Source organism: Cyprinus carpio, chromosome A4 (assembly GCF_018340385.1).
Source record: "Cyprinus carpio isolate SPL01 chromosome A4, ASM1834038v1, whole genome shotgun sequence".
NCBI classification, from domain to species: Eukaryota; Metazoa; Chordata; class Actinopteri; order Cypriniformes; family Cyprinidae; genus Cyprinus; species Cyprinus carpio.
In genome coordinates this window covers 13,087,804-13,103,896 of record NC_056575.1, presented here as the reverse complement: position 1 = coordinate 13,103,896, position 16,093 = coordinate 13,087,804, and the positions used below count along the sequence as shown (strand labels likewise).

At 39.4% G+C, this 16,093-nt stretch overlaps 1 protein-coding gene across 1 annotated transcript in view; it reads left to right on the top strand.

Annotated features, from left to right (window-relative positions):
- LOC109096473 (staphylococcal nuclease domain-containing protein 1) overlaps window positions 1-16,093 on the top strand; it is a 151,878-nt gene that overhangs the window by 93,395 nt on the left and 42,390 nt on the right. Inside the window, exon 17 of the mRNA XM_042741495.1 lies at window positions 11,522-11,710. Within this exon, the coding sequence (XP_042597429.1) occupies window positions 11,522-11,710 (189 nt within the window). The remainder of the gene's footprint in view (window positions 1-11,521; window positions 11,711-16,093) is intronic.

Here is a 16,093-nt window from a genome sequence, read left to right as displayed (position 1 = left end):
GGTTGGCACATCATTCTGAGTGTTGGTGTGAAAGAGGGCTCTAGATAAATGGTGATGCGCTTACCATGATTGCCTGCCGCTTCCCATCACCCCTCCCTCTGACGCACTCGGGAAAAGCCACATAACAGCTGTGCTCAATGAGAAATATCAGCCTGATGTTAAGGATACATTCTTTTTTTTACACTTCGCTTCTTTTTTATTTGTTCTGCTGATTTTGTAGTCTACATTATCACAGTGAATAGGCATGCTTGGAAACAATCCACCTCATAGCACTTCTTGACTTTCTAATGCACAGCTACATGGTAAATAAAGTTTAAAGCTTTGTAGTCTGAATGTCTTACCACTCTTCCTGAGAACCAGAAGGCCATGAGAGCTGCCATTGTCTGTCTTTTTATGTAACTGGCTACCTTGACCCAGGAATTGACTATAAATGTGTTTCATCATGATTTATATGTTTATGTGTGTCTCTGTGATAGATTAGTGTCTATATATTGATGTGATGTGAATACGCTAAATGTATTCAGTGTGGCATGACAGATTTCGGACAGCTCCCCAAAACTGTTATTCTGCTATGCTTAATTGCTTCTATATAGACACAACGTGACAGCAGACCCTCATTTTTATTACCTGCCTACTCTACCAGTCAATAGTTTGAGGTCAGAAAGATTTTTAATCTTTTTGAAATTAGCCTCTTATGATCACTGAGGCTGCATTTATTTGGTTAAAAATGTAGTAAAAACAATATTATTATATAATTCTGTTTAAAAGAACATTTTTCTGTTTTAATATTTTAAAATGTAATTTATTCTTCAAAGATTATTTTTAGCATTTAGTGTCACATGCAAAATCTTTCTAATATGCTGATTTGGTACTCAAGAATCATTCAAAAAAATAGATTTAATTTTTTTTTAAAACTTTATAAATGTCTTTAACCTTTAATTATTTGTTCTTGCTGAAAGTATTTTTATTTTTATTTTATTTATATTGGACGATAAAGTAGACTTTCATTTCTTTGTAGTGCATTGGACCTTTGCTAATTAAACCACCCTAGTGGAAAATCTCCACAAATACACGACCTACATATTTTCGATCCATCATCGCTGGAAAGGAAATAATGTCTGATATTAGCAATATTACAGATGTAGCTCAATACACATTGATCAGGGCGCAAAGGCAGCCATGAAAGAGATGGATTGCAGTTATTGCCGCCATTGATTTTAACAACCAGGATGTTAGAGTCCATTCAGAAGCTCACTCAATCGTTCCGGCTTCCATTGGCATCCCTTCATCCAATCAGATGTCTCCAATCATGCTCTGCGACTGCTCATGCTCATGTTCATTATCCCGAAGTGGTCCAATGAAAAATCATTTAAATATTTATGTCGCTGCCCCTTTTAATGTTGTCTTTCACACCACAGTTCATTGTTTCTCTTTGAACACCTCAGCTTGAGCCGTAACCATAGATACGAATATGATTCGCACAAGTCACATGACTTCTCGCCAGCCAGTGGCGATTTCTGCTCAGCTCCTGACGTGAAAAGAGCAGTGCACGTACCCCTGTGGAGAGAGATCAGGGCTATTGATTTCTCCTCCTTCCCCTGCTGGTCTTTGTGCCACATGGAGATAGACTGGCTTAAGAGAGGATATGAAAGAAACATTATTATTATTATAATGTGTGACCTCATGTGTCTCCCAGCTGGACGTTAGGGATTTCAGGCTCATCTCGAGGGTTCTTCTGAATTTCTTGAAGATAACTTTAAGAGACACTGTAGTCTAAAGGTAATTTGACCCCAGAGGAACCACACCAGGTTGTGAATGCGCCTCAGATGATCCAACTGACAATCTTTGTGGTGAGACCGAATGGCAGAGCTTGTGTCGTAGGGGTCCTTTTGGGATTGATTGCACCATAAAGCCATGTAGGTCATTTAGAGGGGACCACTGCAGCTCCACTAGTCTCATTGACTAAATATTGACCTGTTCCCACACAGGACATGGGAGGCATTAGAATGAAAGGCTTCATATGCCTTTAAACGTCCAAGCAAATACACACAATGCACATGTTCAGAACACACACTGGTGGGATATGCGTGAACATGCAGGCATATAAATGCTCTTACAAGAGTAAGTGCCGCCACTGACACAATTTCAAACTTGCACCATTCGCTAAGTGGTTGCATGAGTGTGTGTGTGTCAAAGGATTTGTGTGTGCAGTATTAAAGTGGTTTAATGCAAACTGCTCAAAATGCAGCCGCACTGACAGACTTTTAAATGGACACCATTTGGGAGATACTTTAACACCGCCACCAACATCTGCACTCAAACCGGTATGATTTCCATATCTTTCGCCAGAGATTCGCTACTTGTTTTCACCCCTCAGGAGGATGTTTAGTGTTAAAAAGCATTAAATAAAACAGAGAAGCTTTTTGCTTCATTCTGCTTTTTTCTCTGCAGTAACTTAGTGTGTCGTGAACGACAAAATCAGCCCATTACGTCTCACCTCCTACTTTCATCTTGTCTTCCAAGTCATTTAGTAGCTTGACATAGTGATACATAATCTTTCATTACATTTGTTGACTTCCTCATTTTGTTTCTTGACTTTGTTTGCATGAAATTATGGACAGGGGCCTTGTTCTGATTTTCCTAATAATGAGGAGACTGTGGAGACAGTAGCGTGTGAGCGCTGTGTTGGTGCATCTGGTCCACCATTCAAACAACAAGCCCTGTGTTTAAAGATTCTGTTTCGTTGGGAATGACTACAGCATTGATGCTTATGTTTTGAAGGACAGTTATTAGACTCACTCTGACCCATGCACACTACTATACCTTCTATGTCAGGAGCTTGAGATGTGAATCGATCAAATGTACAGAGATCACCTTTATTGTTCTGTTAAGTGCAAACCTAGCAGTTAGCCCAGTCAAATGAGTCCAGTCTACCTTTTTGTAACTGATTTTGAAAAGTTTAGTTTAAAAAAAAAAAAAGTAAAAATCACGACTAACTTCTTAAGACTAGTCTAAGCAGTTTATGCAACCAGCCCATGGTCTTGCTATCTTCCGCCCCTCCCCCTTTTTTGTAAGCATTATAGTTTTATTTTAATTTTTTTGGAGCTTGAGAAATATTTATTTAATTTGTGCGTTTCATTTATTTTGGATTAAACAGTTATGATTATTGTTGTTGTAATTTACCCACACTTTCATTCATTCAAGTTAAACTGACCTTTGACCTTTGGAGTTCTATTAACTCTCTTGATTTCTTCCACTGTATGTGAGTCTCACTTCATTAAAACACTCCTGCTTTTATTTAGTGCAGTGTTGGACCTTTTGGGTCAGCACTAAATCCTTGAATGGTAGTCTCTTACACATCCACTCAAACACACACACACACAATGTATTACAACACTACTCCCTCTTCAACTTCAGCCCTCTAACTGTTACGTGACTTGTGTGTTTGAACCTATAGCGATAATCAAACATTTTTTGTCAGCTTTCTGCCAGTCTAATGTGCGGAAGTGCCTATAGGGTGCTCTTACTGATGTATTAATTCTGCTTTCGTTTTTCAGAGAGGTTTAACAGCTCTCTCTCTCTCTCGTTTTCAATCAATGGACTCTCACACATTGGCCTTAGATTGAGCCATTTATTTAAGCCATGTTTAAAGAAGAACGTTCTTGTTTAATCTTTGCTGCTTTAGTATTACTCTGTTTGACCACTGTTATTTATTTATTTTATTTTTTTTTTTTTTGAGTGCTTTCTTTTGATTAAAAAGCCAATTAACTCTATATTTTGCATCCAATATAGATCCTCTACCATTAGTGATTCGATCCATCATTTATTTGGTAGGGGCTGATCCATTTCATGGGATCATCCTGAAACCACTGGAGCTTTGACCTTTGTACTTTGTCCAATGTCTGTGTGTGTACCCCTTTTCTGTGTGTGTTTCTGTAAACATTACAAAACAGAAATGACGTGTATGGAACAAACAAATTCAGCTGCAAAAGATAAAATGAAGACTTGTAGACTTGTGTGAAACCCTGTCAATTTATTCTGGACAAGGATAAGGGTGCGTAAGTGGTAAATGTAGGGTTGGTCTATAATCAGTTTTATATAAAAACATTAGAAGTAATTAGTAAATATGTGGATTTTGTGCAGGTCCAGGTGCTATCAGACGCAGTATCTTGGAGCGTCTCAAGCACTTTATATTGCATACTGTACCGTGGGGGCCATCTGGTGTATCTGCTTCCTGTTCTGGCTGACTGTCCTTCCTGTTATGCATTTACCTCACAGATGGCACCACATGGTGCCATAATTTGACATGGTTGCTATGGTTACACAATGTTAAGTGCCACCTCTGAACTCTGTGTAGTGCACCTCACTTAAAATTGTGTATTTCACATGTTTCTCATGTTCCTCAGTGTGCCTATGGTCTCGAGCTTGAGTAAAACCTGTCTTGCATCTACATCTACATTTGCTTTTTACTGTGTTTGCAGCAGAGCTGCAGCAGAGAACAGTGTTAACATAACACGCAGCTGGAACTTCAGACGATCCTGTCACTGATGAGGCAAAACGGGAAAACTTTCACTGTGAACAAAATACACTGGTCACTAGTGTTGTGCTCTGGATTCAGCTGTTTCTTCAACTACAGGCACTTTTATGGCCCAGATTTAGATTTTCTTTCTGTTTTCATTATATAGTCACAGATTTGAAATTTTATTATGCTTATTTAATTTGTTTTTGCTACATTGAAAATCCATTTTATGAATAGATTTTAGTATCCCATGAACAGACTTAAATAAAAATGAACAATAATTAAATAACAGACTTTAACAATTTTACTACTACTATTTATTTGAAAATATTTTCTCGGGTTGTTTATAGGATGCGTAAAATGGTAGCTATGAAATTCACCACAGCAAGACAAAAGGTATCTGACATTTAAAAAATAAATAAATAAATAAATACATTTACACCACCATGATGTTTTAATGAAATGAACAAATAAATAAAAACATTAAGGGAGTTTTGTAAAAATCTATACAGCCAAAATGACCATAGTTGCCTAAGAAACAGCCATTAGTGTGTATTAATATATTTTCCTCACGTTTGTCCCTCTGGACCAATTCTTATTGATTCTTGGCTTGACTGTCGAAAATGTCTGTCCAGATTGCAGCTTCTTTCGTGGGGTGTAAGATATCTACTTTGGCCCTTTTAAATGATCCATAATTTAGACAATTTAGATGAAAGGAGAGCAAGTGTGATGAATTTTAATTTTACTTTTTGAGTTGTAATAGATGGCAGTTTTAATGGTGGTGGAGAGTGTCTTGAATCTGTTATCAGCTGAATGTAGCAATAGGAAAAAGGGTTTGGTTGAGCTGGATCCCTGGGTTGGGTAAGTTTGTGATGGGGTTTTCCGAGCTCATAATGGGTGCCATGTTTGAGAGATTGTGTTCGGACAGCATGACTGTGACACTGATGCATTTGCCCTGAAGCTTAATCGATAAAAACGCACACAGATGCCACTTTTCCAAAATTCCGAAATTTCCCGGAACAATTGTACCAGGAACTTTTTTCCCCAGGAACTATTTTCCCCCCAGACCTGTTGCTTTCTGCGTTTCCACTGCGGTCTAAAGTACCGTGAAGATTAGGCAAATAGTCTGGTGATGTAGGTCTGCGCGCGTTTCTCAATACAACGCAAATTTCAGAGTTGTCCGGTAATTCTGCAAACAGCAGCGTATTTGAACATCAGTCAGCTCGCCTTGGCTACTGCAATTTTCTTCACTGTATATTTACAATAAGAAGAAATATGATATTAAACACCACTGCCTCCTTTCATTTTCATTTATACATAATAGTAGCCAGAGAAATGTCCTTACTTCAGGGAAATGTGTATATATACAGCCTACATTACAATGAAATGAAATATTATATCAGTTGCCTCCTTTTTATTTTCATTTTAACATATAGATAAATTTAATAAAGACCAAAGATTACCTATTAGATTTACCCAAAACAAATTATATGTTATGTTTAACCACCAAAGAGACATCAGATCCAGCGGCAAATGTCAGAAGGACTAGCCGAGTTGAGACTGCTCTCGTGAATACATGAGCACTGAGCTCCCGCTGATCGCGTGGAGCTGATCATCTCGGCGAAATACATTTTTAAATAGGCGCTGTCTTTATAAATAAACACTAAAATAAAATAAACTGCAGATTTGAGTTTTAAACAACTACATTCTCGCCTGAAATACTTTTAAAACTACATTTCATGACACAGTAACAGTAATATTCTGAAAATGATCCGAATAAATGGTGGTTGAAATCACAATGCTGCATGAACTCAACCAATCAATATGTTTAGCGCCCAAGTCCCGCCCCCGAAAGTTCCGGACCTTTGAAAAAGTACTACCTCACGGGCAGGGACTTTCTGAGGGGCATTTTTTTTTACCCGGAACTATATTTTTATATTGTTTTTTGTGTTGTGGAAACACAGAGTGTAAGAGCAAAGTAGTTAGTTGTTGGTTGGTGTTGTTGCGGTGGAAACACGGCTAGATACACACATTCTCCACCCCTCACCCCATGAGTCTGTGATGTGTGATCCAAACTACTGCACGCCTGTTCACCTTCATCGACCATCACACACACTCACATAAATAAAACTGTATGTTCTGCTACCCACAAAACACAAGGAGACGCACAAGCCAAGCCAGTGAACTCAGTGTGTTGAGTTTAGTTGAGTGTGAGGAGCTTGTTTGTTATACAGGTGTCCTCTATGGACAGCACAAAACTGTTTTAATATTTTATGGGTTGTTTTAATGTTTCACACGCACTTTTGTTTTTTCTTCTTTTTTTAAATACTGGATTTCTCCTCTCCTGATTTCAACTGCATCATGGTTCTGTATCATCAATCATTCATCTTAACACACAAATATTTAATTCAGGGCCATTGCTAAAATACATGGGCACAAGGGCACTTTCCTGGTTTATAATAATGATTATTGGTTGTGTGTATTATTTATTTTAAAAATGCAAAAATCACAAGGGCACTTTTATTGCAAAAATAAAATAAAATTAAATTAAATTAAAAATCATGTATTATAGATACATAGGTAGAATAATTGTATAATAATAATAAAAATTATTTATTTATTGAAAACTGTTCTCAAACCCTTTTTTGCCCAGCACTAGTGTGTCAAATCCCTTACATCACTTACAGTATTAAAGCATCTCCATAGCAAGACACTTTCATTATAGTAGGGTGTTATTTTTTTTAATTAAAACAAATGTATATAATGTATCGTTTTATGGTTTAATTATTAAATTTGATGTTGAATGTTGTAAATTGTCCTGTATGTCATCAGTTTTCAAAAGGACTTTATGGACTACAGTAGCACATTCATGTCAGGATATCCTTCCTGTACTTCACCAACATGTTGTGCTTTGAGTTACAGAGCTAGAGAGATGCCCTCAGTAATTGGTCTATGCCATAAAATAAGATTTAAAGTCTTCTGTGAAGGGCTTTCCAGTGATTAAAAGCCTGAGAAGGAAGTGTGAAGGGTCCTGAGAGTGTGTATATTATTCTGGGAGTGTTTACTGTTTGGGGAATCTGTATATCATTTGTAGGGATGCTCTCAGGCAAGGTTGAAGCTTTAAATGAATGCAAATTTTTCTGTCTGTTGTGGTTGTCATCCTTTCTTGTGACCATCAGCTCTTAAAGTTAATATCATCCTTCACCGTGACCCAATTGAAGTGGGCAGGGCCCATTTTTTCCTCTAAAAGCATGCTGCACTGGAAATCAATCTCTCTCTGTTTTAATGTTTCTCCTCTGTGTAGCATTTTTCACACTTGCAGAAGCCATTTGTGATCCAGCGGGAGCCATGTTGGCTCAAACACTCCATCCACAGGGAGCCATAGTGGCTCTGGAAACCTCCGCTGGGAGCCATCTGGGCCCGGCTATCTGAGCCTTTGCCTGCCCTAACCGTGCTAGTGTGTTTTCCTGTTTCTGTGTGGGATGAGTGTCTATGTGGTGGTGAGATGTTCAATGTCTCGATCAGTGTGGGCACTCAGCAAAACACGTGACCCAGACGTCCACCTACAGTCTGTCACACACCCAGTTTCACTCCAGGGTCTATTATTGATAATGTATGAGATGTTGCTGAGGGAAAAATGTGTTTTTCACATGTTCACACTAAAATACATATTTTTAGCAAATAGCTGCAAGAATATCCATCTTGACTGTTGTATATACAGCAAAATTACTTCTCGTCACGTCTGCCGCCTATGTGGGCAGGCATGACTTTTGTAACTCACGTTTGGAAGTGTGATTTTTGTCAAATAGTGAACAAATAGCTTTTTTATTTGTTTAAAACATTTAAATGACTGGCACCAGTGCTACTTATTGGTGACCCATTGCAGCCATATTCCTCGTAACTAAATGCACATAGTTGCGCTTGCTAAGAGTACACAGGTTGAGTTTTTCATACCTTGCAGACGTGGTAATGTGCTGCAATGGATGAGCGAAGGCTTGAGCCATCAGTAGAGGTATTTGGATATCATCTGTGATATATCTTACATGAAATGCGTGGCAAGCTTTTCTGCTGCTTCCTAATCACACTGATGCATTCTCTGTTTATCCATGTTGTCTTTGTGTATGAGTCATGATGTTGTGCCAGGAAAGAATACCGCAAAGATATTAATCTTCGAGATTTGGGGTCATTGAGATTAAGTCTATGTAATTGTATATTGCTTTATTAAGGTTTACATGAAACGTTTGGCATTTTCTCAGAATTGCAGGCGAGTGCGTTGAGTTTGACCTTGTATTTGGATAAGCAGGAGATTTTAAATCTATTTGCCAAGATAAAGGCCATATGCTTTTCTCTCTAATTTAATCTCTCTCCCTCACAAACAACCTTAAGCCTCAGAGACCCAGAATTGCAACGTTTGTAGCAGAATTGCAACGTTTGTTTATTAAATATTACCTAATTTTAATTAAAATGGGTAAAAGCAACACACAGCAGTAGCCAACGCTGAAATTTATCACAACAGTTTTGTTTCTTTTTACAAACTTCCAGCTTGTAAAGTTCACAAAAAGTCTCCAGCTTAGTGACACAATATATAATACTTTTGGAACAGATGTATTTATTGTAATCTATTATAGTTAGTGTTTGACATATGTTTAGTTATTGAAAAATGTTTACATTTCCTGAATTTAACAATGGATTTCTGAAATCATGATTTTCGATGTAAAAAATGCATTTTGAGTAGTGCTTCAGCCTCTGAGCATTGTCAGGAAGGAAGTCTAATAATGCATCATGTGATGTGTTGAGTGGCAAGGAATGCATTGGATGCAGGTGGACAGGTCAACAGATGTACTAAAGATGGTTGTAGACTATCTTGCAGCATCTGCTGCCAAATCATATCGAAAACTCGCTCATCTGACATTGAGGAAGACAACACTTACATCTTAAGAATTAATTATATAATGAAGGTGTCTAGCAGAGAGCCACCCAGTCTATGATCTGTATCTGAAACACTCACCTTCTGTGAAACTGTATATAAAATTTAGTGTCTGAAATGGGAGGTAAAGCATGTACATTATGGACATGCTGTCAAAAGCACCCACCTTTAAATACCAGTGACATTAAGCATCCACTTAGCAGCCACCAAAAACACATGTTCTTAACCTCACAAACAAGCTAAAACCACCCCGAGCACCTTAGCAACTGCTGATTAACACCCTGGCAGCCACCCACATCAAACTAGCATCATTTAATTAAACAAAATTCTGGTATGACATCAGATTATTACTAATGGCAACCAGTTTAGTAGACTGGTTCACTTTAATGAACACTTTGCTCTGTGTTCCACAAAGTACATGGGGTGCATAAAGCTGGTTGTGTGAGACCTAATACATTTAGCCCTCTGGCTCAGGCCAACCCAGATTACCGGAACATTCTGAGAGTGAACCCGGCCGGAGCCATTACCTTCTGCGTGTAGAGCATTAGTTTGCCGCCAAGCGGGGCCGGAGTGGGAGGGTAGTTGTTTGTCCCCCATAATGTGAGGTTGGTTGTCATTCTTGTGTTTAATCAAAGTGCCGATTATGCCCTCATTAAAAAGCTTTTACTCTCCCTGCGTATGCAGCCTCTACCTCCAAAGTAATTCCCAGCAGATTTCCCAAGGGGCTTCCTGGCTGAGCAACCGCACTCTTAATCGTTTGACTCTTGGAGTGTCTTTTCACAACACCTGCTGTTTTTCACAAACCCATTTCACTTGCACAGTGTGGATGTTGCTTTGCTGATGGATCTGATTGTTGAGACAGTTGATTTGAAGGAGCAAGTTCTGAGTGGTTCTTGCTAAGGCAGCCTGTAACTTTTAGTATTCAGATTTGGTGCATCAAGTCACCCGAACCATTTGTGCTACAGACATGAAGGATACTTCAATTTGTGATGCTTGATGAGATGTATGTGATTGGATTGGGCGATAAAATGGTGAAACATCCCATAGGCTTATACTGAAAACTCCGAACCTTGTCTAAGGAACAGGATATCACAGAAATAGCATCTTACATAGCAACTTACTCCTAGCAATGCTTAGAAACCACTCAAAATACCATAGCAATGGCATGGGCACACAATGAGAACAACCAAAACACCATAACAACTGCATAAAAAAATCAGACACCCTAGCAACCACCAAGCAACACTTGGCAACAATTGAATAGTAATTCTAAAGAAAGCATTCTGAATACATCAGCAACTCCTTGGAAACCACTCACAAGACTCTAGCATCATTTTCTTCGGAAAAGTTTCAAATCTAGTTTAAGCATTTGAGTTCCCTATAATCATCTTAATTCATAAGACATTGTCATTAGATTGATTTGATTAGAGCTTTTAGAATTTCTGTTGTACAATGACTTCTCTAAATCCTTGATGTGTCATACAGTGTGTAATTTTCCTTCTCTGTTTTGGGTGTTAAGAAGCAGTTAGATAATACATCCTACTGTACCTTATTTTCCATTAGTAATGGGTTAATGATTTACTGTCCCCCCCACCTTTTCTTTCTCTCTGTCATCCTGTCTTTCTTTGAAATCCACTCTTTTTGTCCTTGCCTGCTGTCTTTGATCACTGGCCAATAAACAGCCTCAGTGCTCTGAGACAAATGTAATATATTAGTGGTGCGTGTTCCCTGGTGTCACCGCTTTAATTGAGAATGTCAGGCTAAAGTTAGCACCAGGCTGAATCTCGACCTCACCTTTAATTGTGCGAGAAAGACGTGCCTAGCAGTGATGTCAGTGACAGGAAATGTGTGTGTGTGTGTGTGTGTGTGTATGAGATGAGTGGGGGTATGCTGAAGGCCCCCCGAGTTGCCTGAAGAACGAGCCGTCTGGACGATCAATAGATAGCTCAGTCTCCTCCAGTGATCTGTCTATTTAAGACAAAGTCCCTTTCTCTGCCGCCACAGTAATAGAATCTCAGCTAATCCCAGATACAGTACATTAACTCTTTTGCCTCGTCTCTCTCTCTTTCTACTAGGTGGAAGTGGAGGTGGAAAGCATGGATAAAGCAGGAAACTTTATTGGCTGGCTTCACATCGAGGGTGTGAATTTGTCCGTAGCTCTGGTGGAGAACGCCCTGTCGAAGGTCCACTTCACTGCAGAGAGAAGCTCCTACTACAAGACTCTGCTGTCTGCGGAGGAAACCGCTAGACAGAGGAAAGAGAAGGTGAGTTTGGTGGAAATCCAGCATGACTCATGCAGACTTAGGCTCTATTCCAAAACCAACTAGGCAGCGTTTTAAAGCATCATTGGCTCGCTTTTGGCACAAAACCTGGGCTAACACAGTAGGCATCAGCATTATCTTTTAAGATACCTTCTTATGGCCAAAATCTAAGGCAGCACCAAAACCCTTTTATGAAAAGCCAGTTCACACAGTGGCCATTTTGGCAACACTCCAGACAGAGATTTTATTTATAAGATATTGAAAGATGTTGATAATGATCAGTCTTATTAAATATTGACTATGTTACCCAATATTTATGTTGCTGTGTGGATTTTTATTTTTAATTTTTATAAAGCACTAGCATCAGATCTTGTTGAAATCAATTGTAGAATCTATTTGTGTCACACACCGTTTCCTGCCCTTGTAAAACGTTTCAAATCAGCCCCTTACAAGTTTCCAATTAATTTAGGATGCTGCCTTTTAGGGGTATCTGCTTGTATAAACAGTAGAAATCTGGGCCGGCCACTAGGTGTTGGAACGGAGCTTCAGTCTTCATTCAGGATCAGAAATTCATATGTTTCCTGCCTGCATCTGACAAGCAATGAGATTCATTACTTATTATTCCAGATATCTTCCAGCCCCACTCTGGTAATAAATATTATCTCTTTTCTGCCCAGCATGGTTTGAGCACCTGGTGCTGAGGCCAGAGCCTGTCATCCAGTGTATATATGAACAAAGAGAATACACAAATCTGTTGTCATGTTGCATTAGCAGAACAAATGTACACCGGAACTCCAAAAACAGTGGGAGTTGGAGAAAAGGCACAGGAATGAGTGTGTAGCTCAGGGGGTGCCACAGGGCTATGTCTTTGGCACTATCAGTTTTGTTCTCTTCTCCCAACAAAGCTGTGATTGATGGAACCCTCTTCGTCCCTGATCTCAATCTTTCTCTTCATTTTCATTATGGCTGAAACAGCCCATGGAAAGCAACGGCCCTGGTGGACAAACAACACTCCTGCCAGCTGTTTCTTCTGTCCTCTATCCCTCATTTGGCAAAAGAAAGAACGGCCCCGTGCTGATAACAATATGATCTACTGGCTAAGGAGGCGGAGAGCGTGTTTCTGTCTTCCTTGAAAAATCCATCATTTTTTTTCATCTCTCGTGCTCTCTCTCTCTCTCTCTCTCTCTCTCTCACCTCCCTTCGCCCTCTCGCTCTCCGCTCTCTCTCTCTCTCTCTCTCTCTCTCTCTCTCTCTCTCTCTCTCTCTCATATCAATCCCTCACCTCTCTCTCTCACTACACCAACAAAATATCGCACAAAGTTCCAAAACATATAGCCGCATCTTTTTTTCAAAGGCAGTGCTATCAGCTTCCAGCTCCCGTGAAAATAGCAACCAATCTGAAGTGTGCATCCATAGATCTTCCCTTCTAATTGAACTGAGGCCTGGCTTAAAAAGTCAATCTTGCTGGTTTACACTCCCTTAAATATGCACACAGTCACTCGCAAATGCACACTAACTTGCACACCCCTCTGCCTCGGTGTCAACTCGCTGTAAACAAAGCATGGCATGTTTTGCACTGACACCTTGAGGAAAGCGCAGTTTGACCCTTATTTCCTGTGCTGTCGCTTTCCCAGTGGGTTGGATTGACTCACTGATTCGCTGACAGTGAATCAAAGACGACAAGTTTGATTTGTTGTGCCCCAATCTTCTGCTCTCTGGCCCTGTGGCTGTCCGGATGGGGCCACCAGCACAAGGCCACCCTGATGTGAATGTGTTTGTGGAAAGAAAAAACAGTCGCCACCCATGAATTGGACAGCTGTATTGTACTCAAAGATTGTAGATGCTGGTTGTCGGGTCTGTCCCAATCCATGCTTGAATTTCCCAGGCCACTCTGGGTAATGGAAATAATTAACCCTTCAGGACAAGTGGAAGAAGGAAAGGAAAGCTGAGGGCAGAATTTATGTTCTCTCGATGGCCTTCGTTTCCACCACAGCAAGATGTTGTTGTGTGTTTTTTTTTTTGTTTGTTTTTTACATTGACTGTTTATTTTACTCATGTTTATTGTCCTCTTGTTGGTGGATGGGGAAGTGTTAGATGTTTGCTGTGTCAGGTGTCCAGTTCAGAAAGTTACACTAATGAAATGCACTGGGTCAAGTTTCATTAAAATGCTTTTTTTTTGCACTTTTCAGTGTTCTTTTATAATAGAATAAATAAAGTGGTCCATTACTTTAGAATGGTTGTCCAGTGGCTGTAAAACTGAATTAAAGAACCAAGGGAGACCAGGTGATTTTAATAAAGAGGGGCTTAAGGTTTCATTTTAAGAACTTTTTTTCATATTATCAGCAAATGAAAATTTTAAGCTTATATTATAGTATATTATATTGTTTTTGATGAATTTTGTTGGGGTTTTGTATCGGATCACTGAAAGATCCATGAGTTTTACCGCATCTAAGTGGGCTGTTCAAAGACCGAATGTGCGGTTGCATGGACCAGACATTATAATCGAAAGTATCGCCATGCAAGGCAAGGTCTTGATAAGTTATTCATTGTTGATGAGCAGAGACGTCTTGGTAAATCTTCACACAAAACAAAGTCTTGCATTGTATTTGTTTACGCGTGTGCAGAAACAGGTCCAATGAATGCCTGCACACTTTCTTTGCTCACTTTCATTTTGTTGCAGTTTCCCTATAGATTAAGGGAATGCATTTAAAAGTTCCTCTAAATATCATGTGCTATCAGTGCCAACAAAGCTCCGAAATGTAAACAGTTGCTGCATGGAGAAACAGTTCTGGTTGCCGGGCAACAGAGTTATGGCTGCTGATTAGAGAGCGGTTTATGACCCAGTGTGCACCGAGCCAACCCACATTTTCGCATCTCACAACACAGCCTATTAAAAGAGCCTTCTTGTAATTACAACATACCAATTATGAGGAGGCAAATCTGAAAAGAAGTCAGCTTTCTGTTGAGAAACAAGGCCTTCTGTCATCTCATATCTAAGATTGGTCTACTTCAACCAGGCTCTGGTGGATCGCCCCCTGATTCTGGAAAACTGGTACAAACCAACCACTGATTACTATCCTCCCTTAGAACATCATCCTCATCATTGTTCAGAACATTACTGAGCTTGTCCACCTTTGACCCTCTTAACAGTCCTGCCGCTTCCACAGTCACTCGTTTGTCATCTTGTTCCTGCCTTTTCTAGTATTATTGGGGCATAATTCCATCACCAGGGGGTTGATTTCAGCTCTAATAGCCTCCCCAGGCTCTCGTGTGCTTTACAACACCCATGACAGGGTTCCGCAGGGGTTGAGAAGGGCAGCCGTCTGCTTGTGACATTTAAGCTTGATAAATTTGTATGGTGGTTGAATGCAGCTCAACGCCACGTGTCGTCCAAATCTGTCTGGACCAAGGAGGTCTATAATACCTGGAGAAAGGATGAGAACATAAATATAAGTTCTTTTTATACTATTAAGTTACCTCCAAAACAATCAGACTCTGGTAAAATAGCATATTTGCATTTCATAGGACTCTTGTAAAAATTGATTTTTTCCACTGCATGGTACGGCACGGTACCGTTACCAAAATGTGATGCGTAATCCTGACCACTCTAAAGCGATACTACACTGCAGTGGAAACGCAAACTGTGCCATACCGTACTGTGCCATGCAGAGTCGTGTTGAAAAGCGCCATTTGAGTACCAGTTATCTAGTGAGAAGTGGAACCACAGTGCAATTTTCTTTGAGACACTTGAGTGCCAAAGACAATCAAAATATACAAATAAAACCCAAAGGTGCCTAGAAATATTTAACAAGTTGCAGTTGAGGTTTTTTTTTTTTTTTTTTTTTTTTTTTTTTTTTTTTTGCCATCATACTTCTCAGAGTTAGTGAGAAATCCATTGTGCTTAAGTGGAAGCATCTGTGAGTTGGCACTTTTTACCTCTGGCTAATCTGGAGCGAGCCGAGGATGAATGAAGGCAGTGGGAGGCTCAGGTCAGTGTAATGGAACCCAAGTTTTCAGACTTGCATTACTACATTAATATTTAACTTGGAGATGAAAGCGCAGTGCTCGCTATCATTCTTTGAGTTATATTTTGTTCATGTTGAACAATGCGTTTTAATTAAAGACCCTCTTTTAATTTCCTCTGATGGAAGTGATTTGATTTCGTCCTTAAAAAAACTGACTTGCTTGAACACACAAATATATCATAATTTCTCTATTAACAACAAAGCGTCCTAAAAGTTTTAACTCTTTTTATATCATGCTCCCTCTTTTTTTTCAGCTACAGAATCAGTTTCCATGGCAATATTATAAAATGCAACAAGATAATTACATACATGCCACAGATGAGGTTATCTGAGTGCTTGAGGAAGTAAATGATGCTCCCTC